Source organism: Salvelinus fontinalis, chromosome 37 (assembly GCF_029448725.1).
Source record: "Salvelinus fontinalis isolate EN_2023a chromosome 37, ASM2944872v1, whole genome shotgun sequence".
In the NCBI taxonomy this organism is placed as follows: domain Eukaryota; kingdom Metazoa; phylum Chordata; class Actinopteri; order Salmoniformes; family Salmonidae; genus Salvelinus; species Salvelinus fontinalis.
In genome coordinates, this window is record NC_074701.1 from 32,823,893 (window position 1) to 32,850,082 (window position 26,190).

General features: G+C 45.8%; 1 protein-coding gene across 25 annotated transcripts in view; it reads left to right on the forward strand.

The window, feature by feature from the left end:
* The window catches only part of LOC129836540 (calcium-activated potassium channel subunit alpha-1-like), a 361,164-nt gene that overhangs the window by 304,077 nt on the left and 30,897 nt on the right, over window positions 1–26,190 (forward strand). For all 25 annotated transcript variants that reach the window (XM_055902871.1, XM_055902883.1, XM_055902881.1 and 22 more), the window contains 2 exons: window positions 318–510; window positions 11,610–11,723. In XM_055902871.1, the coding sequence (XP_055758846.1) occupies window positions 318–510; window positions 11,610–11,723 (307 nt within the window). The remainder of the gene's footprint in view (window positions 1–317; window positions 511–11,609; window positions 11,724–26,190) is intronic.

Sequence of the window (26,190 nt, forward strand, 5' to 3'; positions counted from 1 at the left end):
TTCCCTGGCCATCTCAGATGTGAAACTCTGGCATGGCTGCCTGCTTTAGAGCTCGTTAACGCTGGCTTGACTAAGTAGCAGAGAGCCCTAAGAAACCAGGCCTGTTAGCCTTCAGCGTCTACTGCCCTTTAGATTAGTCCACGTCTCTGATTCCCCAGTGCCCAGTTAGATCAGCTGAATATCACCGCTGCAAAACTGCAATACTTGTTATCTAATCTCCCAAAGCTCCCCTCACTTAGTCTGTCATTTGTTTCCTCTCCCCTCTTCTCCCTCTCCTCTCTCTCTCTGTCCGTCTCTTTTCTTCACCGCGCCTGAAGGGTACGCCATTAAGCCGTGCAGATTTAAGGGCTGTCAACATCAACCTCTGCGACATGTGCGTGATACTGTCGGCCAATCAGAACAATATCGACGACGCCTCGCTGCAGGATAAGGAATGCATTCTGGCGTCGCTCAACATCAAGTCTATGCAGTTTGACGACAGCATCGGGCTCTTGCAGGCTAACTCCCAAGGTAAGGACTGACTGGCCTACAAGAAACTAGACTAGATACTAGAAAAAGTTTGTTGACGCGTCTCTTGACTGGACCATTTTAGGTAACAGTGATTTTGTTTAAAAAATTGCGACCGTAAAGATCTGGAGGGACTGAATCTTACGATAGACCAACCAACATCTAAGAAAAGATGCCAAGCATTTCCCCATGGTTTAGGAGAAGGTCAATGCATTTATTTCTCCTGGTCTGAGTGAGTGATGTGCTGGCTCAGCTCCACAATGAATATAGTGAATCTGAGGTTCCTGTTCCCCATGTATTCACAGACATTATATCCTCTGTCATACTGGTTGAAGCCTATTGTTATCAATGATTGCGTCTTACATCATCTGTACCCATTCCACTGATACATATTTAGGTTCAAGATCCCACCTACACACACATGCACGCACGCACGCACGCACATACTTTTTACATGTTTATTTTATTTCACCTTTATTTAACCAGGTAGGCCAGTTGAGAACAAGTTCTCAGTTCCAACTGTGACCTGGCCAAGATAGAGCAAAGCAGTGCGACACAACCAACAGTACAGAGTTACACATGGGATAAACAAACGTACAGTCAATAACACAATAGATAAGTCTATATACAGTGTGTGCAAAATGTAGTAAGATTAGGGAGGTAAGGCAATAAATAGGCCATAGTGGTGAAATAATTAGAATTTAGCAATTAAACACTAGAGTGATAGATGTGCAGAAGATGAATGTGCAAGTAGAGATACTGGGGTGCAAAGGAGAGAAAAAAATAACAACATGTGGATGAGGTAGTTGGGTGGGCTATTTACATATGGGCTATGTACAGGTGCAGTGATCGGTAAGCTGCTCTGACAGCTGATGCTTAAAGTTAGTGAGGGAGATATAAGTCTCCAGCTTCAGTGATTTTTGCAATTCACTCCAGTCATTGGCAACAGAGAACTGGAAGGTATGGCGGCCTAAGAGGAGTTGGCTTTGGAGGTGACCAGTGAAATATTCCTGCTGGAGCGCCTGCTACGGGTGGGTGCTGCTATGGTGACCAGTGAGCTGAGATAAGGCGGAGCTTTACCTAGCAAAGACTTATAGATGACCTGGAGCCAGTGGGTTTGGCGACAAATATGAAGCCTTACAACTAATAAAACTTGAAACACACACAGAAGGGTACTATTTAATAGTGTTTTGCTTTGTGGATTCCTTCCTCTCAGAAAATCTATTCAGATGTGGGGTGTGAAATGTAAGCAAGGTGCACATTAATAAGTAAGGTGATGTATTGCTGGGGAGATGTTCACATGGCCGAGGTCTACGGTAGGATGTAGTCTGTAGACCGCAGAGCTAAGTTGTGCCTGGGGCCTGAGAGGGGTGGAGGTGGGGGGTCCGTAGCAGACACGCACACACACACACACACACACACACACACACACACACACACACACACACACACACACACACACACACACACACACACACACACACACATATACACACACACATTCACACACCCTTGCATTTGCTTCTCTGTGACAGGGAGCTGTAAAACATTTTATTTTGTGAGAAAATCTATTCCCCTCTTGTTTGTAAGTTCTAGAAGATTTTTTCCAAATGCATTCAAACCTTTTAAGGAATCCACTCATACAGTATATACTATCTGACTGACTCATTTAACTTTGTCACTTGCAGCCCAACTGATTTTTACACATGTTTGAAGAACTTCCCTGTATCTATTGTCAGAGTACTTTCACAATTAGATACTGGACTGCTTGTTTACACTGATAGTGGAAAAAGTATGTTTTTTACAGGCAATATCCAAAACCCAGTTGTCACTCTCTAGAGATATACATGTCCTATTTTATAGATATGAAGCATACTCTGAGTGAGCTTCCAGTCTGACTGCTACAGATTGTCAAACCTAGCCTATTCCCAGTTTCAGTAACTGGCGTAACAAGGGTGTGGATTTTTCAGTTCAGCCTCTAGCTTGTGATGAATGCAGAACTGGTGTGTTCTCTGTGGTGAGGAGGATGAAAAGATCCCTGTCAGAAAATGACCCCCCCCCCCCCCCCCCCTGAAACTTTGTGACCTGAATATATTCCCATCATGCATTATGTTTTGTCACTGCTGTACTGTAAAACTATAAGGTGGGTTTTGCTTTAGTCGGCACTAAATGATGGATGTCACAACACAGGTAATGCATTATGCATCTAGCATTACTGATTTAAGGTGTTTACTTGTCACTTTCAGGAAATGCAAAAATGTGAAGTCATGGGAATTCATGCCCTTGTCACTCGCCCCTTTTGTATTTCATGGTCGGGAATCGCACCTCTATTTTCCTGATAAAAGGTTTTCAGGATCCACTTCGCCAATTTTATGGTAACAACATGAAGCACATATAACATTTATGGAAGGCAGGCAGGTTGATGGAAGGATGTGAATGCTAAATATGTCTCTCAGCTGACCCCTAAAAGCACAATATCTATATTGACATTTTTAGGAAGTGCCTGCATTATTTTACCATCACCCCCTCCGTCCCCCTCTTCGCATCTTTTCATTCTCAGTAAGCACAACAGCTTTTGCTGAATAGTGACATGTGACAGACACTAACTGTGCATTACATGGTCCGATCAACTTAGTGTTCTCATTTTAATGTTTTATTGCTGTTCTCGATTATAGTTTAGTTTTTCTCTTCTCAAAATGATATATAACCTTTTCAATCACCGAACCTGTGGTAAATGATTTGTGAAATTATATTATTGTGATGTCAGTGAGGTATTAATGTGTGATCAGTGTGGTATTAATGTGAGATCAGTGTGGTATTAATGTGAGATCAGTGTTGTATTAATGTGTGGTATTAATGTGAGATCAGTGAGGTATTAATGTGTGGTATTAATGTGAGATCAGTGTGGTATTAATGTGAGATCAGCGTGGTATTAATGTGTGATCAGTGTGGTATTAATGTGAGATCAGTGTTGTATTAATGTGTGGTATTAATGTGAGATCAGTGTGGTATTAATGTGAGATCAGTGTGGTATTAATGTCTGATCAGTGTGGTATTAATGTGTGATCAGTGTGGTATTAATGTGAGATCAGTGTTGTATTAATGTGTGGTATTAATGTGAGATCAGTGTGGTATTAATGTGAGATCAGTGTGGTATTAATGTCTGATCAGTGTGGTATTAATGTGTGATCAGTGTGGTATTAATGTGAGATCAGTGTGGTATTAATGTGTGATCAGTGAGGTATTAATGTGTGATCAGTGTGGTATTAATGTGTGATCAGTGTATTAATGTGTGATCAGTGTGGTATTAATGTGTGGTATTAATGTGTGGTATTAATGTGAGATCAGTGTGGTATTAATGTGAGATCAGAGTGGTATTAATGTGTTGTATTAATGTGTGATCAGTGTGGTATTAATGTGTGGTATTAATGTGAGATCAGTGTTGTATTAATGTGAGATCAGCGTGGTATTAATGTGTGATCAGTGTGGTATTAATGGGAGATCAGTGTGGTATTAATGTGTGGTATTAATGTGAGATCAGTGTTGTATTAATGTGTGATCAGTGTGGTATTAATGTGTGATCAGTGTGGTATTAATGCGAGATCAGTGTGGTATTAATGTGAGATCAGTGTGGTATTAATGTGAGATCAGTGAGGTATTAATGTGTGATCAGTGTTGTATTAATGTGTGATCAGTGTGGTATTAATGTGAGATCAGAGTGGTATTAATGTGAGATCAGTGAGGTATTAATGTGAGATCAGTGAGGTATTAATGTGTGATCAGTGTGGTATTAATGTGTGATCAGTGTTGTATTAATGTGTGATCAGTGTGGTATTAATGTGTGATCAGTGTTATATTAATGTGAGATCAGTGTTATATTAATGTGTGATCAGTGTTATATTAATGTGTGATCAGTGTGGTATTAATGTGTGATCAGTGTTATATTAATGTGTAATCAGTGTGGTATTAATGTATGGTATTAATGTGAGATCAGTGTGGTATTAATGTGTGATCAGTGTTGTATTAATGAGAGATCAGTGTTGTATTAATGTAAGATCAGTGTGGTATTAATGTGTGTTCAGTGTGGTATTAATGTGAGATCAGTGTGGTATTGATGTGTGATCAGTGTATTAATGTGTGATCGGTGTATTAATGTGTGATCAGTGTGGTATTAATGTGTGATCAGTGTTGTATTAATGTGAGATCAGTGAGGTATTAATGTGTGATCAGTGTGGTATTAATATGTGATCAGTGTGGTATTAATGTGTGATCAGTGTTATATTAATGTGGAATCAGTGTGGTATTAATGTGAGATCAGTGTATTAATGTGAGATCAGTGTTGTATTAATGTGAGATCAGTGTGGTATTAATGTGTGATCAGTGTGGTATTAATGTGTGATCAGTGTGGTATTAATGTGTGATCAGTGTGGTATTAATGTGTGATCAGTGTGGTATTAATGTGTGATCAGTGTGGTATTAATGTGTGATCAGTGTGGTATTAATGTGTGATCAGTGTGGTATTAATGTGTGATTAGTGTGGTATTAATGTGAGATCAGTGTGGTATTAATGTGAGATCAGTGTGGTATTAATGTGAGATCAGTGCTGTATTAATGTGAGATCAGTGTTGTATTAATGTGTGATCAGTGTGGTATTAATGTGAGATCAGTGTGGTATTAATGTGAGATCAGTGTGGTATTAATGTGAGATCAGCTTTGTATTAATGTGAGATCAGTGTGGTATTAATGTGTGATCAGTGTATTAATGTGAGATCAGTGTTTTATTAATGTGTGATCAGTGTTGTATTAATGTGAGATCAGTGTGGTATTAATGTGAGATCAGTGTGGTATTAATGTGAGATCAGTGTGGTATTAATGTGAGATCAGTGTTGTATTAATGTGTGGTATTAATGTGAGATCAGTGTGGTATTAATGTGAGATCAGTGAGGTATTAATGTGTGGTATTAATGTGAGATCAGTGTGGTATTAATGTGAGATCAGTGTGGTATTAATGTGAGATCAGTGTGGTATTAATGTGAGATCAGTGTTGTATTAATGTGTGGTATTAATGTGAGATCAGTGTGGTATTAATGTGAGATCAGTGTGGTATTAATGTGAGATCAGTGTGGTATTAATGTGTGGTATTAATGTGAGATCAGTGTGGTATTAATGTGAGATCAGTGTGGTATTAATGTGAGATCAGTGTGGTATTAATGTGAGAGCAGTGTGGTATTAATGTGAGATCAGTGAGGTATTAATGTGAGATCAGTGTGGTATTAATGTGTGATCAGTGTTGTATTAATGTGAGATCAGTGTTGTATTAATGTGAGATCAGTGTGGTATTAATGTGAGATCAGTGTGGTATTAATGTGAGAGCAGTGTGGTATTAATGTGAGATCAGTGTTGTATTAATGTGTGATCAGTGTTGTATTAATGTGAGATCAGTGTGGTATTAATGTGAGAGCAGTGTTGTATTAATGTGAGATCAGTGTGGTATTAATGTGAGATCAGTGTATTCATGTGAGATCAGTGTGGTATTAATGTGAGATCAGTGTGGTATTAATGTGTGATCAGTGTTGTATTATTGTGAGAGCAGTGTGGTATTAATGTGTGATCAGTGTAATGTGAGATCAGTGTGGTATTAATGTGAGATCAGTGTTGTATTAATGTGAGATCAGTGTGGTATTAATGTGTGATCAGTGTATTCATGTGAGATCAGTGTGGTATTAATGTGAGATCAGTGTGGTATTAATGTGAGATCAGTGTGGTATTAATGTGAGATCAGTGTATTAATGTGTCATCAGTGTAATGTGAGATCAGTGTGGTATTAATGTGAGATCAGTGTGATATTGTTTTTTGTGTAGCTCCTTGTACTGTAATATTATATCTCATGGTCTTGTCTCTGTCTGTCTGTATTGTTGTGTCTGTGTACTGTAGGTTTCAATAATATACAGTGCATTCGGAAATTATTTAAACCTCTTGACTTTTTCCACATTTTGTTACGGTACAGCCTTATTCTAAAATGGATGAAATATTTTTTACCCCTCATCAATCTACACGCAGTAGCCCATAATTACATAGCGATAACAGGCATTTATACATTTTTTTAAATGTGTTACAAATTTAAAAACAAATCAAGGTAACTTACATAAGTATTCAGACCCTTTGAATTGATACTCAAAATTGAGATCAGGTGCATTTTGTTTCCATTGATCATCCTTGAGATGTTCTACTACATGATTGGAGTCCACCTGTGGTAAATTCAATTGATTGGACATGATTTTATAATGTCCCACAGTTGACAGTGCATGTCAGAGCAAAAACCAAGACATGAGGTTGACGGAATTGTCCGTAGAGCTCCGAGACAGGATTGTGTCGAGGCACAGATCTGGGGAAGGGTACCAAAACATTTCTGCAGCATTTAAGGTCTCCAAGAACACAGTGGCCTCCATCATTCTTAAATGGAAGAAGTTTGGAACCACCAAGACTCTTCCTAGAGCTGGCCACCCGGTCAAACTGAGCAATCGGGGGAGAAGGGCATTGGTCAGGGAGGTGACCAAGAACCCGATGCTCACTCTGACAGAGCTCCAGAGTTCCTCTGTGGAAATGGGAGGACCTTCCAGAAAGGGGACAGCTTCCAGAAGGACAACCATCTCTGCAGCACTCCACCAATCAGGCTTTTATGGTAGAGTGGCCAGACGGAAGCCACTCCTCAGTAAAAGGCACATGACAGCCCGCTTGGAGTTTGCCAAAAGGCACCTAAAGGACTATCAGACTCTCAAGGACTCTCTTCTCTGGTCTGATGAAACCAAGATTGAACTCTTTGGCCTGAATGCCAAGTGTCACATCTAGAGAGAACCAGGCACCATCCCTACGGTGAAGCAGGGTGGTGGCAGCATCATGCTTTGGGGATGTTTTTCAGCGGCAGGGACATGGAGACCAGTCAGGATTGAGGCAAAGATGAACGGAGCAAAGTACAGAGAGATCCTTGATGAAAACCTGCTCCAGAGAGCTCAGGACCTTAGACTGGGGCCAAGGTTCACCTTCCAACAGGACAACAACCCTAAGCACACAGCCAAGACAACGCAGGAGTGGCTTCGGGACAAGTCTCTGAATGTCCTTGAGTGGCCCAGCCAGAGCCCGGATTTGAACCCGATCAAACATCTCTGGAGAGACCTGAAAATAGCTGTGCAGTGACACTCCCCATCCAACCTGACAGAGCTTGAGAGGATCTGCAGAAAAGAATGGGAGAAACTCCCCAAATACAGGTGTGCCAAACTTGTAGCGTCATACCCAAGAAGACAAACTGCTGAGGGCCCAAAAAGGTTACACTTTTTTTATTTGCAAAAAATCCCTGCTAGGGGGTAATGCAGGTTTTAACTAATTAACTAACAACAAAGAATATGATCTACATGATCAGTCTCTGTGTGTAAAATAAGTGGTTAATGTGAACCTCAATCACAGCTAAAAAATGTAAAGAAATCAATCCAATATTATTTGTTGCCTAACTTTACTGCAAATGACACTCAAGTCTTGAGACAAAACAATACACTAATATTGCAGGTAGCCATGACAGCCTTTATAATAGAACACTTGTGACCATGACAGCCTTTATAATAGAACACTTGTTACCATGACAGCCTTTATAATAGAACACTTGTGACCATGACAGCCTTTATAATAGAACGCTTGTTACCATGACAGCCTTTATAATAGAACACTTGTTACCATGACAGCCTTTATAATAGAACACTTGTGACCATGACAGCCTTTATAATAGAACACTTGTGACCATGACAGCCTTTGTAATAGAACACTTGTGACCATGACAGCCTTTATAATAGAACACTTGTTACCATGACAGCCTTTATAATAGAACACTTGTGACCATGACAGCCTTTATAATAGAACGCTTGTTACCATGACAGCCTTTATAATAGAACACTTGTTACCATGACAGCCTTTATAATAGAACACTTGTGACCATGACAGCCTTTATAATAGAACACTTGTGACCATGACAGCCTTTATAATAGAACGCTTGTGACCATGACAGCCTTTATAATAGAATGCTTGTGACCATGACAGCCTTTATAATAGAACACTTGTGACCATGACAGCCTTTATAATAGAACACTTGTGACCATGACAGCCTTTATAATAGAACACTTGTGACCATGACAGCCTTTATAATAGAACACTTGTGACCATGACAGCCTTTATAATAGAACACTTGTGACCATGACAGCCTTTATAATAGAACACTTGTTACCATGACAGCCTTTATAATAGAACACTTGTGACCATGACAGCCTTTATAATAGAACACTTGTGACCATGACAGCCTTTATAATAGAACACTTGTGACCATGACAGCCTTTATAATAGAACACTTGTTACCATGACAGCCTTTATAATATAACACTTGTGACCATGACAGCCTTTATAATATAACACTTGTTACCATGACAGCCTTTATAATAGAATGCTTGTGACCATGACAGCCTTTATAATAGAACACTTGTTACCATGACAGCCTTTATAATAGAACACTTGTGACCATGACAGCCTTTATAATAGAATGCTTGTGACCATGACAGCCTTTATAATAGAACACTTGTGACCATGACAGCCTTTATAATAGAACACTTGTTACCATGACAGCCTTTATAATAGAACACTTGTGACCATGACAGTCTTTATAATAGAACACTTGTGACCATGACAGCCTTTATAATATAACACTTGTTACCATGACAGCCTTTATAATAGAATGCTTGTGACCATGACAGCCTTTATAATAGAACACTTGTTACCATGACAGCCTTTATAATAGAACACTTGTTACCATGACAGCCTTTATAATAGAACACTTGTGACCATGACAACCTTTATAATAGAACGCTTGTGACCATGACAGCCTTTATAATAGAACACTTGTTACCATGACAGCCTTTATAATAGAACACTTGTTACCATGACAGCCTTTATAATAGAACACTTGTGACCATGACAACCTTTATAATAGAACGCTTGTGACCGCACACATAAATATTACACTTGGGGAAAAAACATCATAAAGTAGAAATAGAATGAAACAAACAGGCATTTTATTTTTACTCTATTATAGTGGCCACTATAGTAGACATCGATCAAGTGCACAAGGCTACACGTGTGCAAAAATAACATTCACAGAGTAAAAAATGTAATTATCCCCCCTGACTCACACACAAGTTGTACTGTCAAGTTCAACACAAAAGCAATAGCTTTGGGCTACACTGTAGATTATTACATTGTACACTTTCTGCCTGTGGGCATCTGTTCTACGATGTGCCAGCCGCAGAGCAGGAGACCCTTTGTTGGCATAATTGATCTCTTTCAGGCAGAGAGTACACCAGGTGTACCCTTTTTATCCACTGTATTGGAAAAGTGAGAAATAGGGAAAGTGTGTGGTGTTCCTTTCACCTCTATAGTGGCATCCAGTTTAAGCCAGGCCTTGCTACACTTTTTATTTTAAACCTTTATTTAGTTAAGTCAGTTAAGAACAAATTTGTATTTACCGGCCAAACCCAGATGATGCTTGGCCAATTGTGAGCCGCCCTATGGGACTCCTAATCACGTCTGGATGTGATACAGCCTGGAGTCGAACCTGGATTAGAAAACAGGATTCAATTAAAACACCTAGAGTAGGACTACAGCTAATGTTAAATATATACATTATTATAGCTTAAATAGACTATTTTGTCGTTAACATTTGAATACTTCAGTCATATCCACAGCCCTGTAGTGTCTGTAGTGACACCTCTAGGACTGAGATGCAGTGCCTTAGACCGCTGCGCCACTCGGGAGCCCCAATCCACTTATTTAACTAGCAACACCTCATTTTCACCTAATTCTGAAAATTAACCACATATTGTAGAGGGAAAACATTAGTTCACAGATAGTAGTTAGTTTGTTAGCTAGTTAACTAGTCAACATTTCACACAGATTGCCAGGGTTCAGTAAGCAACTAACGCGGTATAACTTGAGGAACGGCAAGGAGTTGTATAGCAGTTAATACTATAGCGAATTGGTTAGGTTACTAATGTTAGTTCATCTGATGTTGTAATGTTAGCTAGCTAACATTAGCTGTCTGACTTTATTAGCCAGCTAATTTTCACACTATAAACTCAATTATTAGATCAGTTAAGTTGGCTAATGTTGCTCAACATTTCTCTGGCTAGCTAACGGAGAATTCAATCCAGCTAGCAAGATAACGTTACTAGTACTTGTTCCACCATACTTTCTCCCTCACCTCAAACTTTCCAAATGCCAGTTGTTTCTCGGTTACAGCTCATGAAGTACACTTCATCACCCTCTCACCCCCGTCTCTGTGGTCAGGCTTTTCACCTACCTCTTCGTTATCGTTCAGAGGACGCGCTGCTGTAAATGGCAAACTGCCTTTCTACTCTCTGCTGTCTTTCCAGAGCACACTCTGATGCTCTAACTAGCAAATTGGTTGTCTCTTCTCTCTCCAGTCGCATGCTGCATTCTGCTGTTATGTGAACGATTGGCTGAGGCTTGGATACAGCCAGTATTGCTCCAAACGCGCATCACTCGTTTACTTACAGCCAGTAGTGTGATCCAAAGCCCCCCCAAACTTTTCTCATCGGATCTATTTTGCCGAAAGGTGACTAGTTTGCATCCCTGCTTGAGGTTGCAATCGCTGCCAAACGTGCTTCAACAAAGTACTCAGTAAAGGATCTGAATACTTATGTAAATGTTATATTTCAGTTTTTATTTTTTGACTGTGTTGTGTGTAGATTGATGTTGTGTGTAGATTGATGAGGGAAGAAAACAATTTAATCAATTTTAGAAAAAGGCTGTAACATAACAAAATGTGGAAAATGTCAAGGGGTCTGAATACTTTCCGAATGCACTGTATCTCGTGTTTTTTTTCTGTGTGATTTCAGTACATCTTGTTTTGTGTGCATCTCTGTGTCTGTAGGTTTCAACGGTTTTGTTTGTATCTCTGTGTCTGTAGGTTTCAATGGTTTTGTGTGTATCTCTCTGTGTCTATAGGTTTTCAATGGTTTTGTGTGACTTTCTTTTTGTGCTCTGTGTAGGTTTCACGCCTCCTGGAATGGACCGGTCCTCTCCAGACAGCAGTCCAGTACATGGTTTAGCACGCCAGGCCTCCGTCACCACTGGCGCCAACATCCCCATCATCACTGAACTAGGTGAGAAACACACACCAACTGACCATTCACTAATGAGTGCGGGCAAAACAGGTCCATAGAATGTCAATATTATGTCATTTCAACCACTTTCTGGTTGTTGTGATGTTATTTAAACCAGTTTTGCCTATTGGGAAAATACTGTGAAATTGTACACAGAGTTTGGCCAACTGACTTAGAGATTTGGCATCTTCAGGACCGCCATGTTGCCTTTAACAGTTCGGTGGACATTCTTTTGCATTCTGGTTAGAATGCAAGTTTGAATGTTGTTGTTGTGGAACGTTTGGTGACAATGTGGAGGGTAGTTGGCAAAACTTAATTTTCTATGGCTGTGATGACTAATACTAGCGATATATTGATGATAATGATTAGCGACTTTGGCCTGAGATTTGTGTGGAGCTAAATACAAAGCTGAGCAATTTTGGTAATTTCAAATGTCCCTCTCTTTGTGGAAGCTCTAGCTGCGATGTCTCATTACAAAGTCAGAACACGCACTTTTTCTATGTACCATTAGTCCATTAACTGCCTGATTGAGAGGGAGGGCGAGGGTAAAATGAGAGTGAGAGGGAGCTAAAAAAGTGCCACGGTAGCAAAATGGGTCCATTTAATAATAACAATGGTGCTGGCTATACTCTATAATATTCCCTGTGGTACAGGGGACTCATGAAAGTTTCACGTCTCTGAGGGATTCTAAATGACTAGAGACCAGGGTCGCTAGAACCACTATCCCCTCTGACTAAAGCACTAGAGACCCACCACTCTATCCCCTCTGACTAAAACACTAGAGACCCACCACTCTATCTCCTCTGACTAAAGCACTAGAGACCCACCACTCTATCCCCTCTGACTAAAGCACTAGAGACCCACCACTCTATCTCCTCTGACTAAAGCACTAGAGACCCACCACTCTATCCCCTCTGACTAAAGCACTAGAGACCCACCACTCTATCTCCTCTGACTAAAGCACTAGAGACCCACCACTCTATCCCCTCTGACTAAAGCACTAGAGACCCACCACTCTATCCCCTCTGACTAAAGCACTAGAGACCCACCACTCTATCTCCTCTGACTAAAGCACTAGAGACCCACCACTCTATCCCCTCTGACTAAAGCACTAGAGACCCACCACTCTATCCCCTCTGACTAAAGCACTGGAGACCCACCACTATATCCCCTCTGACTAAAGCACTAGAGACCCACCACTCTATCCCCTCTGACTAAAGCACTAGAGACCCACCACTCTATCCCCTCTGACTAAAGCACTAGAGACCCACCACTCTATCCCCTCTGACTAAAGCACTGGAGACCCACCAATCTATCCCCTCTGACTAAAGCACTGGAGACCCACCACTCTATCCCCTCTGACTAAAGCACTGGAGACCCACCACTCTATCTCCTCTGACTAAAGCACTAGAGACCCACCACTCTATCCCCTCTGACTAAAGCACTGGAGATCTGCCACTCTATCCCCTCTGACTAAAGCACTAGAGACCCACCGCTCTATCTCCTCTGACTAAAGCACTAGAGACCCACCACTCTATCTCCTCTGACTAAAGCACTAGAGACCCACCACTCTATCCCCTCTGACTAAAGCACTGGAGATCTGCCACTCTATCCCCTCTGACTAAAGCACTAGAGACCCACCGCTCTATCTCCTCTGACTAAAGCACTAGAGACCCACCACTCTATCCCCTCTGACTAAAGCACTAGAGACCCACCACTCTATCCCCTCTGACTAAAGCACTAGAGACCCACCACTCTATCCCCTCTGACTAAAGCACTGGAGACCCACCAATCTATCCCCTCTGACTAAAGCACTGGAGACCCACCACTCTATCCCCTCTGACTAAAGCACTGGAGACCCACCACTCTATCTCCTCTGACTAAAGCACTAGAGACCCACCACTCTATCCCCTCTGACTAAAGCACTGGAGATCTGCCACTCTATCCCCTCTGACTAAAGCACTAGAGACCCACCGCTCTATCTCCTCTGACTAAAGCACTAGAGACCCACCACTCTATCTCCTCTGACTAAAGCACTAGAGACCCACCACTCTATCTCCTCTGACTAAAGCACTGGAGACCCACCACTCTATCCCCTCTGACTAAAGCACTAGAGACCCACCACTCTATCTCCTCTGACTAAAGCACTAGAGACCCACCACTCTATCTCCTCTGACTAAAGCACTAGAGACCCACCACTCTATCCCCTCTGACTAAAGCACTGGAGACCCACCACTCTATCTCCTCTGACTAAAGCACTAGAGACCCACCACTCTATCCCCTCTGACTAAAGCACTGGAGACCCACCACTCTATCCCCTCTGACTAAAGCACTAGAGACCCACCACTCTATCTCCTCTGACTAAAGCACTAGAGACCCACCACTCTATACCCTCTGACTAAAGCACTAGAGACCCACCACTCTATCCCCTCTGACTAAAGCACTAGAGACCCACCACTCTATCCCCTCTGACTAAAGCACTAGAGACCCACCACTCTATCCCCTCTGACTAAAGCACTAGAGACCCACCACTCTATCCCCTCTGACTAAAGCACTAGAGACCCACCACTCTATCTCCTCTGACTAAAGCACTAGAGACCCACCACTCTATCTCCTATGACTAAAGCACTAGAGACCCACCACTCTATCTCCTCTGACTAAAGCACTAGAGACCCACCACTCTATCTCCTCTGACTAAAGCACTAGAGACCCACCACTCTATCTCCTCTGACTAAAGCACTAGAGACCCACCACTCTATCTCCTCTGACTAAAGCACTAGAGACCCACCACTCTATCTCCTCTGACTAAAGCACTAGAGACCCACCACTCTATCTCCTCTGACTAAAGCACTAGAGACCCACCACTCTATACCCTCTGACTAAAGCACTAGAGACCCACCACTCTATCTCCTCTGACTAAAGCACTAGAGACCCACCACTCTATCCCCTCTGACTAAAGCACTAGAGACCCACCACTCTATCCCCTCTGACTAAAGCACTAGAGACCCACCACTCTATCCCCTCTGACTAAAGCACTAGAGACCCACCACTCTATCCCCTCTGACTAAAGCACTAGAGACCCACCACTCTATCCCCTCTGACTAAAGCACTAGCGACCCACCACTCTATCCCCTCTGACTAAAGCACTGGAGACCCACCACTCTATCCCCTCTGACTAAAGCACTGGAGACCCACCACTCTATACCCTCTGACTAAAGCACTAGAGACCCACCACTCTATCTCCTCTGACTAAAGCACTAGAGACCCACCACTCTATCTCCTCTGACTAAAGCACTAGAGACCCACCACTCTATACCCTCTGACTAAAGCACTAGAGACCCACCACTCTATCTCCTCTGACTAAAGCACTAGAGACCCACCACTCTATCTCCTCTGACTAAAGCACTAGAGACCCACCACTCTATCTCCTCTGACTAAAGCACTAGAGACCCACCACTCTATACCCTCTGACTAAAGCACTAGAGACCCACCACTCTATCTCCTCTGACTAAAGCACTAGAGACCCACCAGTCTATCCCCTCTGACTAAAGCACTAGAGACCCACCACTCTATCACCTCTGACTAAAGCACTAGAGACCCACCACTCTATCCCCTCTGACTAAAGCACTAGAGACCCACCACTCTATCCCCTCTGACTAAAGCACTAGAGACCCACCACCCTATCCCCTCTGACTAAAGCACTAGAGACCCACCACCCTATCCCCTCTGACTAAAGCACTAGAGACCCACCACCCTATCCCCTCTGACTAAAGCACTAGAGACCCACCACTCTATCTCCTCTGACTAAAGCACTAGAGACCCACCACTCTATACCCTCTGACTAAAGCACTAGAGACCCACCACTCTATCTCCTCTGACTAAAGCACTAGAGACCCACCACTCTATCTCCTCTGACTAAAGCACTAGAGACCCACCACTCTATCTCCTCTGACTAAAGCACTAGAGACCCACCACTCTATACCCTCTGACTAAAGCACTAGAGACCCACCACTCTATCTCCTCTGACTAAAGCACTAGAGACCCACCACTCTATCCCCTCTGACTAAAGCACTAGAGACCCACCACTCTATCCCCTCTGACTAAAGCACTAGAGACCCACCACTCTATCCCCTCTGACTAAAGCACTAGAGACCCACCACTCTATCCCCTCTGACTAAAGCACTAGAGACCCACCACTCTATCCCCTCTGACTAAAGCACTAGAGACCCACCACCCTATCCCCTCTGACTAAAGCACTAGAGACCCACCACTCTATCCCCTCTGACTAAAGCACTAGAGACCCACCACCCTATCCCCTCTGACTAAAGCACTAGAGACCCACCACCCTATCCCCTCTGACTAAAGCACTAGAGACCCACCACCCTATCCCCTCTGACTAAAGCACTAGAGACCCACCACCCTATCCCCTCTCACTAAAGCACTAGAGACCCACCACCCTATCCCCTCTGACTAAAGCACTAGAGACCCACCACTCTATCTCATCTGACTAAAGCACTGGAGACCCACCACTCTATCTCCTCTGACTAAAGCACTAGAGACCCACCACTCTATCCCCTCTGACTAAAGCACTGGAGACCCACCACTCTATCTCATCTGACTAAAGCACTGGAGACCCACCACTCTATCCCCTCTGACTAAAGCACTGGAGACCCACCACTCTATCTCCTCTGACTAAAGCACTAGAGACCCACCACTCTATCTCCTCTGACTAAAGCACTAGAGACCCACCACTCTATCTCCTCTGACTAAAGCACTGGAGACCCACCACTCTATCTCCTCTGACTAAAGCACTAGAGACCCACCACTCTATCTCCTCTGACTAAAGCACTGGAGACCCACCACTCTATCCCCTCTGACTAAAGCACTGGAGACGCACCACTCTATCTCCTCTGACTAAAGCACTAGAGACCCACCACTCTATCTCCTCTGACTAAAGCACTGGAGACCCACCACTCTATCCCCTCTGACTAAAGCACTGGAGACCCACCACTCTATCCCCTCTGACTAAAGCACTAGAGACCCACCACTCTATCTCCTCTGAATAAAGCACTAGAGACCCACCACTCTATCTCCTCTGACTAAAGCACTGGAGACCCACCACTCTATCCCCTCTGACTAAAGCACTAGAGACCCACCACTCTATCTCCTCTGACTAAAGCACTGGAGACCCACCACTCTATCCCCTCTGACTAAAGCACTAGAGACCCACCACTCTATCCCCTCTGACTAAAGCACTGGAGACCCACCACTCTATCCCCTCTGACTAAAGCACTGGAGACCCACCACTCTATCCCCTCTGACTAAAGCACTAGAGACCCACCACTCTATCTCCTCTGACTAAAGCACTGGAGACCCACCACTCTATCCCCTCTGACTAAAGCACTGGAGAACCACCACTCTATCCCCTCTGACTAAAGCACTAGAGACCCACCACTCTATCTCCTCTGACTAAAGCACTGGAGACCCACCACTCTATCCCCTCTGACTAAAGCACTGGAGATCTGCCACTCTATCCCCTCTGACTAAAGCACTAGAGACCCACCACTCTATCTCCTCTGACTAAAGCACTGGAGACCCACCACTCTATCTCCTCTGACTAAAGCACTAGAGACCCACCACTCTATACCCTCTGACTAAAGCACTAGAGACCCACCACTCTATCACCTCTGAGTAAAGCACTAGAGACCCACCACTCTATCCCCTCTGACTAAAGCACTAGAGACCCACCACTCTATCCCCTCTGACTAAAGCACTAGAGACCCACCACTCTATCCCCTCTGACTAAAGCACTAGAGACCCACCACTCTATCCCCTCTGACTAAAGCACTGGAGACCCACCACTCTATCCCCTCTGACTAAAGCACTAGAGACCCACCACTCTATCCCCTCTGACTAAAGCACTGGAGACCCACCACTCTATCCCCTCTGACTAAAGCACTAGAGACCCACCACTCTATCCCCTCTGACTAAAGCACTAGAGACCCACCACTCTATCTCCTCTGACTAAAGCACTAGAGACCCACCACTCTATCTCCTCTGACTAAAGCACTAGAGACCCACCACTCTATACCCTCTGACTAAAGCACTAGAGACCCACCACTCTATCTCCTCTGACTAAAGCACTAGAGACCCACCACTCTATCCCCTCTGACTAAAGCACTAGAGACCCACCACTCTATCACCTCTGACTAAAGCACTAGAGACCCACCACTCTATCCCCTCTGACTAAAGCACTAGAGACCCACCACTCTATCCCCTCTGACTAAAGCACTAGAGACCCACCACTCTATCCCCTCTGACTAAAGCACTAGAGACCCACCACTCTATCTCCTCTGACTAAAGCACTAGAGACCCACCACTCTATCTCCTCTGACTAAAGCACTGGAGACCCACCACTCTATCTCATCTGACTAAAGCACTGGAGACCCACCACTCTATCCCCTCTGACTAAAGCACTGGAGACCCACCACTCTATCTCCTCTGACTAAAGCACTAGAGACCCACCACTCTATCTCCTCTGACTAAAGCACTAGAGACCCACCACTCTATCTCCTCTGACTAAAGCACTGGAGACCCACCACTCTATCTCCTCTGACTAAAGCACTAGAGACCCACCACTCTATCTCCTCTGACTAAAGCACTGGAGACCCACCACTCTATCTCCTCTGACTAAAGCACTAGAGACCCACCACTCTATCTCCTCTGACTAAAGCACTGGAGACCCACCACTCTATCCCCTCTGACTAAAGCACTGGAGACGCACCACTCTATCTCCTCTGACTAAAGCACTAGAGACCCACCACTCTATCTCCTCTGACTAAAGCACTGGAGACCCACCACTCTATCCCCTCTGACTAAAGCACTGGAGACCCACCACTCTATCCCCTCTGACTAAAGCACTAGAGACCCACCACTCTATCTCCTCTGAATAAAGCACTAGAGACCCACCACTCTATCTCCTCTGACTAAAGCACTGGAGACCCACCACTCTATCCCCTCTGACTAAAGCACTAGAGACCCACCACTCTATCTCCTCTGACTAAAGCACTGGAGACCCACCACTCTATCCCCTCTGACTAAAGCACTAGAGACCCACCACTCTATCCCCTCTGACTAAAGCACTGGAGACCCACCACTCTATCCCCTCTGACTAAAGCACTAGAGACCCACCACTCTATCTCCTCTGACTAAAGCACTGGAGACCCACCACTCTATCCCCTCTGACTAAAGCACTGGAGAACCACCACTCTATCCCCTCTGACTAAAGCACTAGAGACCCACCACTCTATCTCCTCTGACTAAAGCACTGGAGACCCACCACTCTATCCCCTCTGACTAAAGCACTGGAGACCCACCACTCTATCCCCTCTGACTAAAGCACTAGAGACCCACCACCCTATCCCCTCTGACTAAAGCACTAGAGACCCACCACTCTATCCCCTCTGACTAAAGCACTAGAGACCCACCACCCTATCCCCTCTGACTAAAGCACTAGAGACCCACCACTCTATCCCCTCTGACTAAAGCACTAGAGACCCACCACCCTATCCCCTCTGACTAAAGCACTAGAGACCCACCACCCTATCCCCTCTGACTAAAGCACTAGAGACCCACCACCCTATCCCCTCTGACTAAAGCACTAGAGACCCACCACTCTATCTCCTCTGACTAAAGCACTAGAGACCCACCACTCTATACCCTCTGACTAAAGCACTAGAGACCCACCACTCTATCTCCTCTGACTAAAGCACTAGAGACCCACCACTCTATCTCCTCTGACTAAAGCACTAGAGACCCACCACTCTATACCCTCTGACTAAAGCACTAGAGACCCACCACTCTATCTCCTCTGACTAAAGCACTAGAGACCCACCACTCTATCCCCTCTGACTAAAGCACTAGAGACCCACCACTCTATCCCCTCTGACTAAAGCACTAGAGACCCACTACTCTATCCCCTCTGACTAAAGCACTAGAGACCCACCACTCTATCCCCTCTGACTAAAGCACTAGAGACCCACCACTCTATCCCCTCTGACTAAAGCACTAGAGACCCACCACTCTATCCCCTCTGACTAAAGCACTGGAGACCCACCACTCTATCCCCTCTGACTAAAGCACTAGAGACCCACCACTCTATCCCCTCTGACTAAAGCACTGGAGACCCACCACTCTATCCCCTCTGACTAAAGCACTAGAGACCCACCACTCTATCCCCTCTGACTAAAGCACTGGAGACCCACCACTCTATCCCCTCTGACTAAAGCACTGGAGACCCACCACTCTATCCCCTCTGACTAAAGCACTAGAGACCCACCACTCTATCCCCTCTGACTAAAGCACTAGAGACCCACCACTCTATCCCCTCTGACTAAAGCACTAGAGACCCACCACTCTATCCCCTCTGACTAAAGCACTAGAGACCCACCACTCTATCCCCTCTGACTAAAGCACTAGAGACCCACCACTCTATCCCCTCTGACTAAAGCACTAGAGACCCACCACCCTATCCCCTCTGACTAAAGCACTAGAGACCCACCACTCTATCCCCTCTGACTAAAGCACTAGAGACCCACCACCCTATCCCCTCTGACTAAAGCACTAGAGACCCACCACCCTATCCCCTCTGACTAAAGCACTAGAGACCCACCACCCTATCCCCTCTGACTAAAGCACTAGAGACCCACCACCCTATCCCCTCTGACTAAAGCACTAGAGACCCACCACTCTATCCCCTCTGACTAAAGCACTGGAGACCCACCACTCTATCTCATCTGACTAAAGCACTGGAGACCCACCACTCTATCCCCTCTGACTAAAGCACTGGAGACCCACCACTCTATCTCCTCTGACTAAAGCACTAGAGACCCACCACTCTATCTCCTCTGACTAAAGCACTAGAGACCCACCACTCTATCTCCTCTGACTAAAGCACTGGAGACCCACCACTCTATCTCCTCTGACTAAAGCACTAGAGACCCACCACTCTATCTCCTCTGACTAAAGCACTGGAGACCCACCACTCTATCTCCTCTGACTAAAGCACTAGAGACCCACCACTCTATCTCCTCTGACTAAAGCACTGGAGACCCACCACTCTATCCCCTCTGACTAAAGCACTGGAGACGCACCACTCTATCTCCTCTGACTAAAGCACTAGAGACCCACCACTCTATCTCCTCTGACTAAAGCACTGGAGACCCACCACTCTATCCCCTCTGACTAAAGCACTGGAGACCCACCACTCTATCCCCTCTGACTAAAGCACTAGAGACCCACCACTCTATCTCCTCTGAATAAAGCACTAGAGACCCACCACTCTATCTCCTCTGACTAAAGCACTGGAGACCCACCACTCTATCCCCTCTGACTAAAGCACTAGAGACCCACCACTCTATCTCCTCTGACTAAAGCACTGGAGACCCACCACTCTATCCCCTCTGACTAAAGCACTAGAGACCCACCACTCTATCCCCTCTGACTAAAGCACTGGAGACCCACCACTCTATCCCCTCTGACTAAAGCACTGGAGACCCACCACTCTATCCCCTCTGACTAAAGCACTAGAGACCCACCACTCTATCTCCTCTGACTAAAGCACTGGAGACCCACCACTCTATCCCCTCTGACTAAAGCACTGGAGAACCACCACTCTATCCCCTCTGACTAAAGCACTAGAGACCCACCACTCTATCTCCTCTGACTAAAGCACTGGAGACCCACCACTCTATCCCCTCTGACTAAAGCACTGGAGATCTGCCACTCTATCCCCTCTGACTAAAGCACTAGAGACCCACCACTCTATCTCCTCTGACTAAAGCACTGGAGACCCACCACTCTATCTCCTCTGACTAAAGCACTAGAGACCCACCACTCTATACCCTCTGACTAAAGCACTAGAGACCCACCACTCTATCACCTCTGACTAAAGCACTAGAGACCCACCACTCTATCCCCTCTGACTAAAGCACTAGAGACCCACCACTCTATCCCCTCTGACTAAAGCACTAGAGACCCACCACTCTATCCCCTCTGACTAAAGCACTAGAGACCCACCACTCTATCCCCTCTGACTAAAGCACTGGAGACCCACCACTCTATCCCCTCTGACTAAAGCACTAGAGACCCACCACTCTATCCCCTCTGACTAAAGCACTGGAGACCCACCACTCTATCCCCTCTGACTAAAGCACTAGAGACCCACCACTCTATCCCCTCTGACTAAAGCACTAGAGACCCACCACTCTATCCCCTCTGACTAAAGCACTAGAGACCCACCACTCTATCCCCTCTGACTAAAGCACTAGAGACCCACCACTCTATCCCCTCTGACTAAAGCACTAGAGACCCACCACTCTATCCCCTCTGACTAAAGCACTAGAGACCCACCACCCTATCCCCTCTGACTAAAGCACTAGAGACCCACCACTCTATCCCCTCTGACTAAAGCACTAGAGACCCACCACCCTATCCCCTCTGACTAAAGCACTAGAGACCCACCACCCTATCCCCTCTGACTAAAGCACTAGAGACCCACCACCCTATCCCCTCTGACTAAAGCACTAGAGACCCACCACCCTATCCCCTCTCACTAAAGCACTAGAGACCCACCACCCTATCCCCTCTGACTAAAGCACTAGAGACCCACCACTCTATCTCATCTGACTAAAGCACTGGAGACCCACCACTCTATCCCCTCTGACTAAAGCACTGGAGACCCACCACTCTATCTCCTCTGACTAAAGCACTAGAGACCCACCACTCTATCCCCTCTGACTAAAGCACTGGAGACCCACCACTCTATCTCATCTGACTAAAGCACTGGAGACCCACCACTCTATCCCCTCTGACTAAAGCACTGGAGACCCACCACTCTATCTCCTCTGACTAAAGCACTAGAGACCCACCACTCTATCTCCTCTGACTAAAGCACTAGAGACCCACCACTCTATCTCCTCTGACTAAAGCACTGGAGACCCACCACTCTATCTCCTCTGACTAAAGCACTAGAGACCCACCACTCTATCTCCTCTGACTAAAGCACTGGAGACCCACCACTCTATCTCCTCTGACTAAAGCACTAGAGACCCACCACTCTATCTCCTCTGACTAAAGCACTGGAGACCCACCACTCTATCCCCTCTGACTAAAGCACTGGAGACGCACCACTCTATCTCCTCTGACTAAAGCACTAGAGACCCACCACTCTATCTCCTCTGACTAAAGCACTGGAGACCCACCACTCTATCCCCTCTGACTAAAGCACTAGAGACCCACCACTCTATCTCCTCTGAATAAAGCACTAGAGACCCACCACTCTATCTCCTCTGACTAAAGCACTGGAGACCCACCACTCTATCCCCTCTGACTAAAGCACTAGAGACCCACCACTCTATCTCCTCTGACTAAAGCACTAGAGACCCACCACTCTATCCCCTCTGACTAAAGCACTGGAGACCCACCACTCTATCCCCTCTGACTAAAGCACTAGAGACCCACCACTCTATCCCCTCTGACTAAAGCACTGGAGACCCACCACTCTATCCCCTCTGACTAAAGCACTAGAGACCCACCACCCTATCCCCTCTGACTAAAGCACTAGAGACCCACCACCCTATCCCCTCTGACTAAAGCACTAGAGACCCACCACCCTATCCCCTCTGACTAAAGCACTAGAGACCCACCACTCTATCCTCTCTGACTAAAGCACTGGAGACCCACCACTCTATCCCCTCTGACTAAAGCACTAGAGACCCACCACTCTATCCCCTCTGACTAAAGCACTGGAGACCCACCACTCTATCCCCTCTGACTAAAGCACTGGAGACCCACCACTCTATCCCCTCTGACTAAAGCACTAGAGACCCACCACTCTATCCCCTCTGACTAAAGCACTAGAGACCCACCACTCTATCTCCTCTGACTAAAGCACTGGAGACCCACCACTCTATCTCCTCTGACTAAAGCACTAGAGACCCACCACTCTATCTCCTCTGACTAAAGCACTAGAGACCCACCACTCTATCTCCTCTGACTAAAGCACTAGAGACCCACCACTCTATCCCCTCTGACTAAAGCACTAGAGACCCACCACTCTATCACCTCTGACTAAAGCACTAGAGACCCACCACTCTATCCCCTCTGACTAAAGCACTAGAGACCCACCACTCTATCCCCTCTGACTAAAGCACTAGAGACCCACCACTCTATCCCCTCTGACTAAAGCACTAGAGACCCACCACTCTATCCCCTCTGACTAAAGCACTAGAGACCCACCACTCTATCCCCTCTGACTAAAGCACTAGAGACCCACCACTCTATCCCCTCTGACTAAAGCACTGGAGACCCACCACTCTATCCCCTCTGACTAAAGCACTGGAGACCCACCACCCTATCCCCTCTGACTAAAGCACTAGAGACCCACCACTCTATCCCCTCTGACTAAAGCACTAGAGACCCACCACCCTATCCCCTCTGACTAAAGCACTAGAGACCCACCACCCTATCCCCTCTGACTAAAGCACTAGAGACCCACCACCCTATCCCCTCTGACTAAAGCACTAGAGACCCACCACTCTATCTCCTCTGACTAAAGCACTAGAGACCCACCACTCTATACCCTCTGACTAAAGCACTAGAGACCCACCACTCTATCTCCTCTGACTAAAGCACTAGAGACCCACCACTCTATCCCCTCTGACTAAAGCACTAGAGACCCACCACCCTATCCCCTCTGACTAAAGCACTAGAGACCCACCACTCTATCCCCTCTGACTAAAGCACTAGAGACCCACCACCCTATCCCCTCTGACTAAAGCACTAGAGACCCACCACCCTATCCCCTCTGACTAAAGCACTAGAGACCCACCACCCTATCCCCTCTGACTAAAGCACTAGAGACCCACCACTCTATCTCCTCTGACTAAAGCACTAGAGACCCACCACTCTATACCCTCTGACTAAAGCACTAGAGACCCACCACTCTATCTCCTCTGACTAAAGCACTAGAGACCCACCACTCTATCTCCTCTGACTAAAGCACTAGAGACCCACCACTCTATCTCCTCTGACTAAAGCACTAGAGACCCACCACTCTATACCCTCTGACTAAAGCACTAGAGACCCACCACTCTATCTCCTCTGACTAAAGCACTAGAGACCCACCACTCTATCCCCTCTGACTAAAGCACTAGAGACCCACCACTCTATCACCTCTGACTAAAGCACTAGAGACCCACCACTCTATCCCCTCTGACTAAAGCACTAGAGACCCACCACTCTATCCCCTCTGACTAAAGCACTAGAGACCCACCACTCTATCCCCTCTGACTAAAGCACTAGAGACCCACCACTCTATCCCCTCTGACTAAAGCACTGGAGACCCACCACTCTATCCCCTCTGACTAAAGCACTAGAGACCCACCACTCTATCTCCTCTGACTAAAGCACTGGAGACCCACCACTCTATCCCCTCTGACTAAAGCACTGGAGACCCACCACTCTATCCCCTCTGACTAAAGCACTAGAGACCCACCACTCTATCCCCTCTGACTAAAGCACTGGAGACCCACCACTCTATCCCCTCTGACTAAAGCACTGGAGACCCACCACTCTATCCCCTCTGACTAAAGCACTAGAGACCCACCACTCTATCCCCTCTGACTAAAGCACTAGAGACCCACCACTCTATCCCCTCTGACTAAAGCACTAGAGACCCACCACTCTATCCCCTCTGACTAAAGCACTAGAGACCCACCACTCTATCCCCTCTGACTAAAGCACTAGAGACCCACCACTCTATCCCCTCTGACTAAAGCACTAGAGACCCACCACCCTATCCCCTCTGACTAAAGCACTAGAGACCCACCACTCTATCCCCTCTGACTAAAGCACTAGAGACCCACCACCCTATCCCCTCTGACTAAAGCACTAGAGACCCACCACCCTATCCCCTCTGACTAAAGCACTAGAGACCCACCACCCTATCCCCTCTCACTAAAGCACTAGAGACCCACCACCCTATCCCCTCTGACTAAAGCACTAGAGACCCACCACTCTATCTCATCTGACTAAAGCACTGGAGACCCACCACTCTATCCCCTCTGACTAAAGCACTGGAGACCCACCACTCTATCTCCTCTGACTAAAGCACTAGAGACCCACCACTCTATCCCCTCTGACTAAAGCACTGGAGACCCACCACTCTATCTCATCTTACTAAAGCACTGGAGACCCACCACTCTATCCCCTCTGACTAAAGCACTGGAGACCCACCACTCTATCTCCTCTGACTAAAGCACTGGAGACCCACCACTCTATCTCCTCTGACTAAAGCACTAGAGACCCACCACTCTATCTCCTCTGACTAAAGCACTGGAGACGCACCACTCTATCTCCTCTGACTAAAGCACTAGAGACCCACCACTCTATCTCCTCTGACTAAAGC